This window comes from Triticum dicoccoides, chromosome 6A (genome assembly GCF_002162155.2).
Source record: "Triticum dicoccoides isolate Atlit2015 ecotype Zavitan chromosome 6A, WEW_v2.0, whole genome shotgun sequence".
Taxonomy (NCBI): Eukaryota; Viridiplantae; Streptophyta; class Magnoliopsida; order Poales; family Poaceae; genus Triticum; species Triticum dicoccoides.
The window spans coordinates 80,170,569-80,184,510 of NC_041390.1; the positions used below are offsets into that span (position 1 = coordinate 80,170,569).

At 50.4% G+C, this 13,942-nt stretch overlaps 1 protein-coding gene across 1 annotated transcript; it reads right to left on the reverse strand.

The window, feature by feature from the left end:
- Positions 1-11,364: 11,364 nt before the first annotated feature.
- On the reverse strand, positions 11,365-13,089 carry LOC119315680. Its single transcript, XM_037590209.1, has one exon. It carries the CDS (start codon positions 13,072-13,074, stop codon positions 11,365-11,367), a length of 1,710 nt encoding a protein of 569 aa, XP_037446106.1. The 5' UTR covers positions 13,075-13,089.
- Positions 13,090-13,942: the final 853 nt, after the last annotated feature.

Below are 13,942 nucleotides of genomic sequence, written 5' to 3' on the forward strand. Positions count from 1 at the left end.
GGGATAAGGAAACTACGGCCTCCTCGAAGGAGTCTGTTCGGAGGGAAGGAACCGAAAATTCCTCTCCCCCGGGGAAGAAAATGACCGCCTCTGAAGACCCGGAGACCATAGCCTCAAAGCGGGGGGGAAAATCCTCGTCAGAGGGTCCTACGCCGGGGGATACCTCGGCCGAATTATGCCCTCAAGGGGACCAGCCCTCCAGCGAGCCGTAAGTAGAGAAAGATTATATTTTTGAGAGACAAATCCTTGCTTTATATCTGTGAAGATTAACCGAAATTTTACCTTGTAGTTCGGACCTCAGCCCTTCTCAGCAGAGCTCGTCTTCGGGGGACCCTCTTCCAGAGATGATGGAGAGCGGGACGCCTCCCCCTGCCATACCACCTAGCGAGGCGGGCAACCCTGAGGTGTCGTCGCGGAGGGCTTCTCCGAATCCGGCAGGGGCGGCAGGTAGCCACATGGCCCCCCAAGGTTCTCCATGTCCGGCCTTTGAAGGAGGTCATAGGACGAATCCGGCACCAACCGGTGCTCGGTCGGAGGAGCTGAAGAATCTGCTAGGGCGAGCTTCTATCTCAGAGGAGCATCGTGCGTTGATGGGCACGGTGATTGAAAGGATCTCATCCGCGGAGAGCGGATTGCACGAGGCTGTCACAAGTTTACTGACAGGCTTTGAGGTACGTGAAATAATGTACTTTTTCTGACAGTTGCGCATAAATAAGATGTGCCCTGTGTAGGTAGTAGCCCCTGAGACTCTGTGCGTTGTCATAAGTGACGGCGCGCAGAGGATCATAATCCCAGGTCTAAAATGTCGCCTTTGTATGTAGGTGGCGAATTGTCCGGAATCCAGCCGGACTGATGATTTTGCTGAGCTAAAGCGGCAACTTGATGTGGCAGATGTCGACATCACGCTCGTCAACAAGCGGCTTGATGAGGCTCAAGGTATGTAATTCCTCGGGCGGCACCTGGTAAGAGGAGCTTTATGCCAGTATCTTACGATGTGTGTGCTTGACGCAGATGGTGCGGCCGCCGTGGAGAGTCTTCGGGCGGAACTTGCCCGAGCTAAGGAACAAGCCAAAAAAAGTGATGCAGCTGCCGAGAAGGCCCTTGAAGAGCTGAGAGCCGAATAGGCTGCTCACTGCCAAAGCAAGAAAGAGATGGCCGAGATGGCCGTGAAGCTAAAGAGCGTTGCTGACCGTTGCAAGCTTCTGGAGAGAGAAGATCGGGCGGAATAGACGGACTTAAAGAAAGCCGTTGCTGATGCCAAGGATGCTCGCTCTGCGATGAGAGCTGCGAGGGAGGAGCTTCGTGAAGCCGGAGAGATTACGGCTGGAAAGCCCTTTATGCTGCGGAGGAAGTTTTGTGATCCTGAGCATGCTCCGTTGGACCGGCTATGGAGTACGACGGACACCTATCTGGATTTGGCGGCAAGTGCTGCTGATGCGACCGAACACTTTCGTGATCAAGCCGATCGCGAAGTGGAGAAACTCTTTTGGTCGCAGTTCCACAATCCAGAGCGTCCACTGTCAGTGGCCGATCGTCTGGCCGAATGGGCCGAGCTGAATAGGTTGTTCGGACTCGCCATGAAGTGCGTCATGAGTCATCTGTGGCCGGGGAGATCGGAGCCGAAGAGTTATTTCAGCTTGGTGCAGCAACTCCTTGGAGCGGTGCCACATATCAATGCAATGAAGAGGTCAGCATGCATAGAGGGTGCTTGGATGGCTCTTGCCCGTGTCAAGACATACTGGGCGGAGATGGAGACCACCGTTGTTGCATCCCAAGATTCGGACAAAAGCCGAGTACCCTCCGAGAACTATTTTCAGGAAGTCCTTGAAGGCGCTCGTGTAATAGAGACGCAGTGCTCGAAGGATGCTATGTTCGAATAGCATGTGCCATTGTAAGGCGGTAGTTTGATAAATTGTAGGAACTTTTTATACTTGTGCCTGCAAGTATTGTAACACCTCCTGTGCGGCCGTTTAAAAAAAATATATATATAATCTGAAAGATGGCAGTCGTTGGCTTCAGCCCCCACGTACATAGTGCGGGGGTGCTCGCAGAAGGCGCATTTTCACACTTAATCCAATGTCTTGGTCCTACAAAGGAGGTGGTAGCGCAGCGAGCTAGGCAACCGAACTATAATGCTTTAACACTTTCACTTAGCCATAGGAGCTTGACAGTGAGGCTACTTAGATAGCCCCTGGTGGCAACTGCGCTCGCCCGAGTTCGGGGCGCGTGTATGCCTGGCCGGGAAACGGCCCTTCGTTAATGCGGAGGAATCCTATAGATTCCGAAGAGTCATCGAGTGGTTGACCAGTCTCACGCTATATCATGACAGTGAGTTTTCGGTTTTCTCTACTGAGGTGCTCGCCTGGCCGAACCGGGGCACAATCGCAGTAGTTCTCCTGGTGCCACCTTAGCCGATAGAGCGGAACGTAAGGAAGCTGAACACAGGAGCCGGGCAACCCAACATTTGACCAAAGACATGATTCGGAGCTGATGCATATAAGGCCAAACTCGCGACGCCGAACACTCCCTAAGGTATTTGGTCTTTATGAGAGCGGGCGAAATAACGCTCTTAGGTATAAGCCCCTAGTGTCCAGGTACGCGTAGAAATTCTGACGTGGCCACATGCCAAGACGCCGGCCTCCTCCTTGGTTATGCTACAGAGGACCAGGGGATGTGTATCAAGAAGAGACAGTAAAAAAGATTTACGCAGGGTCTTAATCTGAAAAGAATCCTTGTAACGTGTCCCTGCTGCACGTCTGCGCCTATGTCTCCGTTGTGCCGTATCCTGGACGGGCGCAGCACGATATTCATCTGTGGAAGAGGGGAACTAAGCTGAAAAAAGGTCATGCCGAACAAAAGTTATATTAAATAAACAAAGTATAAAGTAAAATATGTAAAATTGAGCTTTATTGTCTCTTATTTTATATGTGCGGAGCCCCTAGGGCAGGGGTATATGGCCACTAAGCCTTTATCAATGGTACTTTCATGCCGGACTCATCTATCTGTGTCCATGGTCTTAATGACCTGTTCAGATGTTTTGGCTGGTGAAGCCATTTTATTGTGGGGCTGTTAAAGCGGCCGCACAATCCTCCGCTCGGGGGAGGCGCACTCAATGCTTCCCCTTCAAAGAGATGATGCCTTGTGGACCGGGCATCTTAAGCGTAAGGGATGAATAATGTGGTATTGCATTAAAGCGGGCGAAAGCTTCGCGTCCCAGCAGTGCTTGATAGCGACTTGAGAATGGGACAATGTGGAAAGTTAGCTTTTCGCGGCGGAAGTTATTGGTAGAGCCGAATATAACTTCGAGCCAGAGAAAACCCATGCAATGGGTGTCCGGACCTGGCGTTACCCCTTGAAAGGAGGTTTTGCTGTGGCGAATTCTTTTTGGGTCTATCCCCATGCGGCGGATTGTATCCTGATATATCAGGTTTAGACCACTGCTACCGTCCATCAAGACATTTGTAAACTGGAGTCCGCCAATTATTGGATCGAGTACCAAGGCAGTCCAGCGTGCATTCCTGATACTTCTAGAATAGTCCAGATGATCGAAGACGATTGGTTTTGACAACCAGTGGCGAGACTCCTTTGGGATAGGCCGTATGGCGCGTACCTTTATGGGTGCCACGTGTTTTGTAATGTGAAGTAAGTTTACTGTTTTTACTTCTTGTGGAAAATTCTTCTGTTTCCTGGTGCTCTGCTTTTGGGGTTCGTCATCGTCTTCGCTTGGTGTGTCGAGCCCCTTTTGTTCGGCGTTAAGTCTGCCGGATTGTTTGAAGACCCAACAATCTCTGTGGGTATGGTTAGCAGGCTTCCCAGGAGTACTGTGTATTTGACATATCCTGTCCAGGATTTTGTTTAGGTTGGATAAATCATGTTATCCTAGAGGGGCGGCTTTTTCTGATTCTGTCGTGAGCTTTTGAATCCGGCGTTGACTGCCGTGCTCTTCGGACTGTTTTCTTTAGTCCGGCGACGATCCTTGTTGCGTCGCGGTTTTCCGTTTCCATCCCTAGTTTCGGATGTACTTGGGTCGCTGGTGCTACATCTTGCCAACCAACTGTCCTCTCCTGCGCAAAAGCGGGTCAAGAGGCTTGTTAATGCGGCCATTGTTCTTGGCTTTTCTTGACCGAGGTGTCTGGCTAGCCATTCGTCTCGAACGTTATGCCTAAAAGCTGCTAGGGCTTCGGTGTCCGGACAGTCGACTCTCTGATTCTTTTTAGTAAGAAATATATTCCAGAATTGCCGAGCTGACTCTCCGGGCTGTTGAGTTATGTGACTGAGATCGTCTGCATCCGCAGGGCGGACATAGGTCCCTTGAAAATTTGCTCGGAAAGCATCCTCGAGCTCTTCCCAACTTCCAATTGTGTTTTCAGGAAGGCTTTTAAGCCAATGCCGGGCTGGCCCTTTAAGCTTGAGGGGTAAGTATTTGATGGCGTGGAGATCATCTCCTCTAGCCATATGTATGTGGAGGATATAATCCTCAATCCAGACTCCAGGGTCTGTTGTTCCGTCGTATGCCTCTATGTTTACGGGTTTGAATCCCGCTGGAAATTCATAATCCAGGACCTCATCGGTGAAACATAGGGTATGTGCCACGCCCCTGTATTTGGGTGTGCCGGATTCGGATACTGGCTTTATTGCATTGCTCACGAGAGCTTGCTTTCTTGGCCCATAAATGGACCAGGCTGGGCCATCTTTTTGATGCGAATCCTTAAGTGGGTCGCATGCCGGCTTAAGTGCGGCGCCACTTGCCGCTTTGTGCTGGCCATAGGGTCGTCTATCCGACCGGGTGGCTTTCTTACTTTTTGAATGCGAGGGCTCTAAGGCCTCTTGGTTGAATTCGGGCAGTAGCTTTCGCTTCGGATAACTTTTAGTGCGCCGAATGTCGCCGTATTTGTCTACGGTATTGATTACTTTGCTCCATCTTATTCTGAGTGCATCTTCCGCAGTTTTTAGCTTCCGCTTCTGCTTTTTCAGGCTACGTGCGGTTGCAACGAGCCTTTTGTGGAGGTTCTTCTGCTCCGTGGCCTTATCCGGTGTAAGGTCGTCCGGAATGCCGTTTTTGCCGGGGACGGGCTGTTCGGTTTCTTTGTCCGGGTTGCCCTGTTCAGACGATTGGTCTAGGGCACTCTCGTCGTTTGACGGCTAGTCCTGCTCTATGGCAGGGTCTGTGTCGAGGCGGGGCTTGGGGTGGCGTTTACGCCGCCGCTTTGATTGCTTTCCGAGAGATCGATCCCTCGTTGCCTCCCCGTGTTCCTCGTTGTTGCTTTCTTTAGGTGTATCCACCATGTACACATCATGAGATGAGGTGGCTGTCCCATGCCCTATAGGCGTTGGTTCAGATGCGTCTCATGCATCGTCGTCCATACCGTCGATGTCTTCGGAGTCGAAGTTGAGCACGTCGTTTAAATTATCGACGGTGGCTACCAAATGGGTGGTGGGTGGGCTTTGAATTTCTTCATCGTCCATATCCCAACCTTGCTGACCGTAGTCCGGCCAGGGCTCTCCTGATAAAGAGAGAGACTTTAGTGACTTCAAAATGTCGCCAAAGGGCGAGTGCTGAAAGATGTCCGTGGCGGTGAACTCCATGATCGGCGCCCAATCGGATTCGATCGGCGGGCGCGCGGAGGGCTCGGAGTCCGGAGAGGAATCCGGCCCCTCGGAGTCACGAGCCCCGCGGGGTGCGGGGCTGGCGTTCGGCTCGATCGCCTTTGAGATCACAGCCCCCGAGGCGGCGTCCAACCACTCATCCTCGATCGGCGCAGTAGGCTCCAAATTATGGGTCGGAACCAATGCGCGTGCGGCCTCCAGGACACTGTTCGGCGGCAGAGCTAGATCATGCCCATCGAGACAGTGCGGCGCGCTTGGCTGTGGCTCGAATCCGTCGAAGATCAAGTCCCCGTGGATATCAGCCGTGTAGTCTAAACTTTCAAATCTGACCTGATGGCCAGGGCGTAGCTTTCGATTTGCTCCAGGTGGCCAAGCGAATTGGCCCGCAGTGCGAAGCCGCCGAAGACGAAGATCTGTCCGGGGAGAAAAGTCTTACCCTGGACCGCATCGTTGTTGATGATCAAAGGAGCCATCGGGCCTAAAAGCGACGACACATAGGAACTCTCAATGAAAGCACCAATGTCGGTGTCAAAACCGGCGGATCTCGGGTAGGGGGTCCCGAACTGTGCGTCTAGGAGGATGGTAACAGGAGACAAGGGATACAATGTTTTACCCAGGTTCGGGCCCTCTTGATGGAGGTAAAACCCTACGTCCTGCTTGATTAATATTGATGATATGGGTAGTACAAGAGTAGATCCACCACGAGATCAAGGAGGCTAAACCCTAGAAGCTAGCCTATGGTATAATTGTTGTATGTTGGAGTTGTCCTACGGACTAAAACCCTCCGGTTTATATAGACACCGGAGAGGGTTAGGGTTACACAAAGTCAGTTACAATGGTAGGAGATCTGAATATCCGCATCGCCAAGCTTGCCTTCCACGCCAAGGAAAGTCCCATCCGGACACGGGACGAAGTCTTCAATCTTGTATCTTCATAGTCCAGGAGTCCGGCTGAAGGTATAGTCCGGCTACTCGGACACCCCCTAATCCAGGACTCCCTCAAGTACCATCAGGCCTAAACTTCTTCTTGAATACCCATTTGCATCCTATAGGTTTGCACCCATAAGGACGATGAGTTATCTCCCAAGTTTCATTCGCCAAGATGGAATCCATCTCGCTATGAACCGTTTCCTTCCAGCAGTCAACATCTTCAGATGCATAGGCCTCTCAAATAGAACTAGGAGTGTCATCTATGAGATGCACAAGAAAATCATCACCAAAGGACTTTGCAGTCCTCTGTCTCTTGCTCGTAGTAGGAACTTCATTATTCTCCTCCACAGGACTTTCAAAGTGTTCCCTCGAAATGGCAGGTTCGGTAATTGTAACTGGTTCCTGATTCGATGAACTAGGCATCTCCTGATTATATGAGGTAGACATATCCTTCATGGGAAAGATATCTTCAAAGAAAGTCGCATCATTCGACTCCATGATCGTACCGACATGCATGTCAGGTACCTCAGATTTTACAACCAAGAATCTATAACCAATGCTATGAAAATCATATCTTAGGAAAACACAATCCACGGTCTTTGGTCCAAGCTTGCGCTTCTTCGGAATTGGCACATTGACTTTCGCCAAACAACCCCAAGTTCGTAGATAAGAGAGTTTTAATCTTTTCTTCACCCATTCCTCGAATGGATTTATCTATTTATTCTTTGTGGGAACTCGGTTTAGGACATGACATGAAGTCAATATCGCCTCCCCCATCATGCCTTGGAGAGACCCGATGTGTCTAACATGGCGTTAACCAAATCAGTTAGAGTACGGTTCTTTCTTTCGGCCACCCCATTTGACTGAGGTGAATAGGGAGGCGTCCTATCATGGATTATACCATGTTCCGCACAAAAAGCATCAAATTCATTGGAAAAATACTCTCCACCACGGTCGGACCTAAGCCTCTTGATTTTCTGATCAAGTTGGTTTTCCACTTCAGCTTTATAGATCTTGAAAAAGTTCAAAGCCTCATCCTTAGATTTCAGAAGATACACGCGACAGTATCTAGTGGAGTCATCAATTAACGTCATGAAATATTTCTTTCCACCTTTTGTCAAAACACCATTCATTTCACATAAATCTGAATGTATGAGCTCTAGTGGTGCAAGATTTCTCGTTTCCGCAGTCGTGTGAGACTTATGAGGTTGCTTAGCTTGCACACAAACTTGACACTTAGATCCCTTGACAGTGGTGAAACTAGGGATTAAGTTCAACATCGCTAGTCGCGACATGCAACCAAAGTTAACATGACAAAGACATGAATGCCACACATTTGATTCACTATTGTTGCAAACATGATTAACAACTTTATTGCAAACGTCTGGTAAGGATAAACGAAACAGGCTTCCTGACTCATAGCCTTTACCGACAAAGTTTCCATACTTGGATATTACAAATTTATTTGACTCAAAGACAAGCTTATAGCCATCTCTACATAGAAGAGATCCGCTAACAAGATTTTTATTGACGGAGGGGACATAATGCATGTTCTTCAGCCGCACGATCTTCCCCAAAGTAAACTTCAGATCGACCGTGCCAACACCACGAACAGAAGCACTTGAACCGTTGCCCATCAGCACGGTTGAAGTCCCTGCGGTCTGATAAGACGAAAACATGGAAATATCACCGCATACATGCACATTAGCACTCGTGTCAATCAACCAATCAGGAGAATGACATACTGAAAGAATAGTGGGAAATATACCATATCCAGTATCCTTCATGTCAGTGTCTCCAATGACAACATTAGCGGCCTTGCCGCCTTTCCCAGGATGACGCTTGTCATAGCGATTAGGGAAACTAGGAGCCCAATGATTGGGATCCCCACACACATGACAAACATCTTTCTTCTTGTCATTCTTCTTCTTGAAGTTCGTGTGTTGCACAACCTTGTTATTCCCATCAAACTTTGCTTTACCATCAAACTTGCCTTGTTCTTGAACTTGTGGGGCTGGAAGTTCTTCTTCTGTACAAGATTGGCACTAGATCCTCCCTTAATACCTCGAGCACGTGTGTCCTTTGCTCTCGCCTTTTCTTCCACATCGAGAGTGCCAATGAGATCTGGGACGAAAAACTCCCGTCTCTTATGTTTCAGTAAGGTAGAAAAGTTCCTCCACGAATGAGGAAGCAGTGATGATAACTCCGGCAACAAACTTGTCCGGTAGCATACAAATGAAGTGCTCAAGTTCTCTAGCAAATGACTGTATCTCATGAGCTTGCTCAACCACGGAGCACTCTTCAGTCATCCTGTAATCATAGAATTGCTCCATCATGTACAGCTCAGTGCCAGCATCCGAGACCCCAAACTTGGCCTTGAGTGCATCCCACATATCTTTTCCATTATCAATTGACGCATAAGCATCAACGATGTTCTCACCAAGAACACTCAAGAGAGAAGCCTTAAATAGAGTATCCATTTTCTGAAAAGCTTGTGTATGTTGAGCATCAAGCTCCCCTTCAGGTTTGCCAAGAGTGGCGTCATAGCAACTCATGGTTTGAAACCATAAGACTGCTCTCACGCGCCACCTCTTATAGTGGATACCCTCAAACATAGGAGGTCTAATGGAAGCAGCAAAACCACTTGGGCTAAATTGCCTCTAATAAGGTTTTTGGATTGTTGTAAATATGAGCAATTTACTGAATGATTTTATTAACAGAAATACTAGATAAAGCACAACTAGTATAGCAGTGATAAAACAAGTCATGCTATTTGACAAAGAGAAGGTAAACATCATCTGCATGTATGAACTAGAACCGAACATATCTAGAACAGACACTAGATCAAGAAGTTGTGACAGAACCTCTAATAGGAAGAGTATGAGAACGTACGGATCAGGAGCAGATGCACCGGTCTTGGGGTCGGTGTCCTTGCCAGCCATGTCGTCGAGGAGGTTGTCGACGTCGGGGAAGTAGTCGTCAGAGTCTGGGGCATCCGTGACGAAGAAGTCAGTAGTCACGCTGAGCGCTCCCCAAAAACCTTATCACCCTTCTCCCGTACAGGACTCAAAAGGTGCGGTTCCGGAGGCCTACTGTCCCGACCTGCGGTGCATGCCGCAAGCCGGGATGGGGAAGAACGTAGCAGCAGCGCAGTGCTCAGGAACTTGTGGCGAGAGGAAGAAGAGGTTCTGGTGTGTCTTTCTGAGAGGAGCGACCTCCCTTTTATAGGCGCAAGAGAAGGAGGCGAGAGGCTGCGCCGGGAGCTGAAGAGAACGAGGGAGACGAAATGAACAGGCAGCAGGCGAAGAGGTGCACCGTTCATATTCAATCTCCACTACAGCAAAAACGTTTCAGCTTCCGTGTGACCTTTCATATACCCGTCATGCGTGGCAAAAATTTAGATATCGGCTCGGCTCATTCCCGCAACCCGCGGTGTGGCGAGGCGGGCGGCGGAGGAGGAGCACGCGTGAATGTCCCTCTTGTTCTCATCCTCATACATGTGGATAAAGAGCCTCCCTTATAAAGAGGTCCAACTCCCTCTAAACTAGCAATGTGGGACTAAACTTTAGTTCCACCTCTTGCCTTGCACGAATGGACTGCGTGGGCCTCTAGGGTTTAGGAATTTCTGAAACTGCTATTGGGCTAGGCCCAAAATAAACAAAATTCCAGCATCAAGTTCTCACCTAATTATTATGGCTAGCTCAAGTGTTTATTCAATAACTTTGAGATTACTGTAGATTGAGTATGTTTGGTATTTTCCGGATTTTCACCCGAGTCATGGTGCGAAGTCGAGACGTAAAAGGTAAAACTAGAGATGACGACTTCGGAAACCATAATGTGAATTTAAGTTCTACCATGAATTTTTGGTGTTCTTCTTTGCTTTGATTAGTTTGATTTGATATTTAACCATCAGTAAATTTTACTTTTTTACATAGAAAAATCAACACGAATCTCCGAGCAAAATCAAATGACATAAGAGTTACGAGATTCTGCTAATTTTGTAAAATTAAATTTGTTGAAGTATATGCTTTCCTACATAGCCAAACTATCTCAAATTAAACTCCTCTCTGGAACTGTCTTTTGTTTAGTAATTTGCATCACTATCCAACGTCTATCAAAATTCATGTCCTTTTCTATTCCTTGTCCTCTTCCAGCAAATATTCCTTGGACTGCGCCAGTTTTAAGTCTACCAAGACACTCACCACCATGGGCAGAGCAACACACATAATAGAGCATCATTTCAAAACCACAATTTGTCAAATGAGATTCAAAATGCAAATCGAAATTGAAACATAAGAAGTACTGTGATTGATTCAAAGTAGACATAACAAATAGTTCAAATGATTTGAAATAAGCATAACATAAAGATTAAACATGCACCTAAACACGGACATCAAACATAAAGCAAAAAACACGAAGATCAAACATAGAGCATCACTCCTGTCTCCCCGGCGCGACGGGGCGGCAACGATTGGTGCCTCCTTCCTCCCCCATGAGGCAGTTGCGGACGAGTCACTTCCCTTCTGATCGCCTAGGCAGGGGCAATGACGCTACCGCGAGTGGACGAGGCCAGGGCGGTCAGAGGCATGAGGGCGCCAGGCGGGCAGCAGGGAAGAGAATTTGTTAAATCTCAGTCGACTAAAACTTAAACTAGCCTTAGCCGATGTTATATTCGTGGGATCTTATGTGAAGATCCATGCAATTTTTTAATTTTAGGTTTTGTTTTCAATTTTTTACATGCCATACCATTTGACTTAGATTTGCTTAAGTCTCAGCCAATTGAGACCTAGCCACGTAAAACCGTCCGTGAGTCTAGCAGCTCCTGTGTTTACCGGTGTTGACTCGGCTCCTGCGGCCGCTGCTCAACCGCGCAACCACCGTCGGATGAGTCCTGGACGGCCACGGCATCCCTGAACTTGGCGTAGATGTCTCCCTTGTAGAAGCTCCACGTCCTCCACACCAGCACCAGCGACACGAGCGCGCCGCCCACGGTGACGGCCGTTACGATGAGGAACGACTCCCTGAAGCAACGCACGCCCATGCACGTCCTGCTCTCGCCGTCCCCGCGCTGCCTCGCCGCCTCCGCGTCGTAGAGCCGCCCGGCGACGCACACGTTGAGCACGTAGGCGCCCACGGGGCTGGCCGCGGCGCCCAGGTTGTAGAGCGTGGCGTAGTACCTCAGCCCGAACACCTCGGAGATGATGGCGTAGATGAGCGGCCACTGCGCCCCGAAGCAGAAGCCGACGATGATGGAGGCCGCGTAGAGCGACCGCGGCACGGCGAGGGCGATGAGTAGGTGGCCGGCGCAGGAGAGGAGGAGCACCAGCGTGAGCGCGAGCGGCCGCGGGACGCCGTACCGCGCCAGCAGGGCCTCGGACGCGAACCCGGCCGTGACCCGTCCGGCATAGTTCCAGACGCTGACGAGGGAGACCAAGGTGTTGATGCTCTGTGCCGGGTACCCCAGCGACTGCCCGATCTGGCCTATGTTGTCGATCGCCGTCAAAGTCCCGCCCACGCCGCAGATGGTGGCCAGGAACAGCACCAGCATGTCCACGCTCACTAGCGCCTGAGGGATGGAGTAGTCCTCCCCGTGCGCCGGCGGGTTGAGCATGTGCTTCAAGCAAGAGCCGAGGCAAGAAGAAGACGTCGGCGGCGGATGCTCTGCCACTTGCGCGACTTCAGCGGTTGGCTTCTCCGCGGTCACCCATGTCGATGTCGATGTCGGGGGCTCCGGCGGAGGCTCTTGCTGGAGCTCTCTTTTCTTGAGCCAGTAGCAGTAGTAGTACTCCTGCCGGACGACGACCGAGAGCAGGGGAAGGATGAGGAGAATGAGCAGCGCGGTGGCCGACGCGGCGTAGGCAGCGTGCGAGAAGCTGCTCTGCTTCTGGACGACGATCATCACGAGTATGTAGGAGGCGAGGGCGACGGAGATGTAGAGGAAGCAGAAGAAAGCGCCATCATCGTTTCGTCTAGGCGGCGGCGGCGGCGGCTTCACGCGAACGACGGGGAGGAAGACGACGGATACGGCTGCGGGGAACCAGGCGATGAGCAGGAGGATGGACTTGGAGTCGTCCCCGCCGTAGATGGCGAGGTAGAGCTGCGTGAGGATGGCGCCGCTGAGGCCGACGTAGCCTTTGAGCAGGCCCAGCACGACCCCGCGGCCGCTCCCTGGAAAGCTCTTGACGCAGGTGATGAGCGCGCCGGTGCCGGCGAAGGACTGCGAGTTGGCCCCAGCGCAGACGTAGGCGCACATGAGCCAGAGCGGCGGGCGCGCGGTCCGGCCGGCGACGGCGAGGTAGACCATGAGGTAGCCGGCGAGGTTCATGGCCGCGCCGACGGCGAGCACGGCCGAGGGCGGCGCGACCTCGTTGAGGAGCCCGGCGACGACGCCGACGTTGCTGCCGAGGTCCTTGAAGAAGGCGAGCGTGTTGAGCGTGCGCTGGTCGTAGCCCAGCGACGACTTGAGCGCCGTGGAGTAGATGCCGAAGGCGTAGGTCGCCCCCGACGCGGACAGGATGAGCAGGCACGCAAGCGCCATGAACCACCGCCCCGCCACCACCTGCCGGGCGAACCGCAGTGTCACCACCTCCGACTCCGACACGTCCGCGCCGCCGCCGGACACCATAACCATAGTTAATATTGGCGCCAAGAAGATCCTCCTCCGCACGTACGGTCGCAGTAGAGTTGGTGCGTATGATTCACATGAAATGTGTTGGTTTGGTTATGATGATTCGACGATTGATACTACTGGTAGTTTGTTTGGTTTGGTCAGATTAATGAAATTTGAACGTACTGTACTACCAGTATGATACTGCGATCTTCGAGCGATTTGATTACTACTATTGTTTTTGCCGATTTGGACAATGGCAATAATCAACTTGGAAAGATTAATCTTCTCTTTGTGGGAGGCCGGCAACAGACTGCACCCATGATTTTCTTTTCATTCATAAACCCTTGTGGATGAGACGAAAGGATGAAAGGCACGGTTCACAATAAAACAGTGTATTGGGAAACTGCTCGACACCCTAAATGAGGTGGCTATCTAATTATATAGAAGTACCAAGGGGTACAATACAATGTTACAATGTGTATACAGAGACTACGTATATATAGTCTAACACCCTCCCTCAATCTTAACTATGGCCTGAAGTACAAAGCAAGTTAAGATTGCGCCTACAGCTTACAAACTGTGGTTGTGGAAGAGGCTTCGTGAAGATGTCAGCAAGTTGAACCTTTGACGAGATGAACTTGATACAAAGTAGCTTTTGTGCAACGCGTTCCCGAACAAAATGATAGTCAACCTCAATGTGCTTCGTCCGATCATAAAACACCGGATTAGATGAAAGATATGTAGCACCGATGTTGTCACACCTTAGAAGTGGAGGGCGAGCTGGAGAGACTCTCAA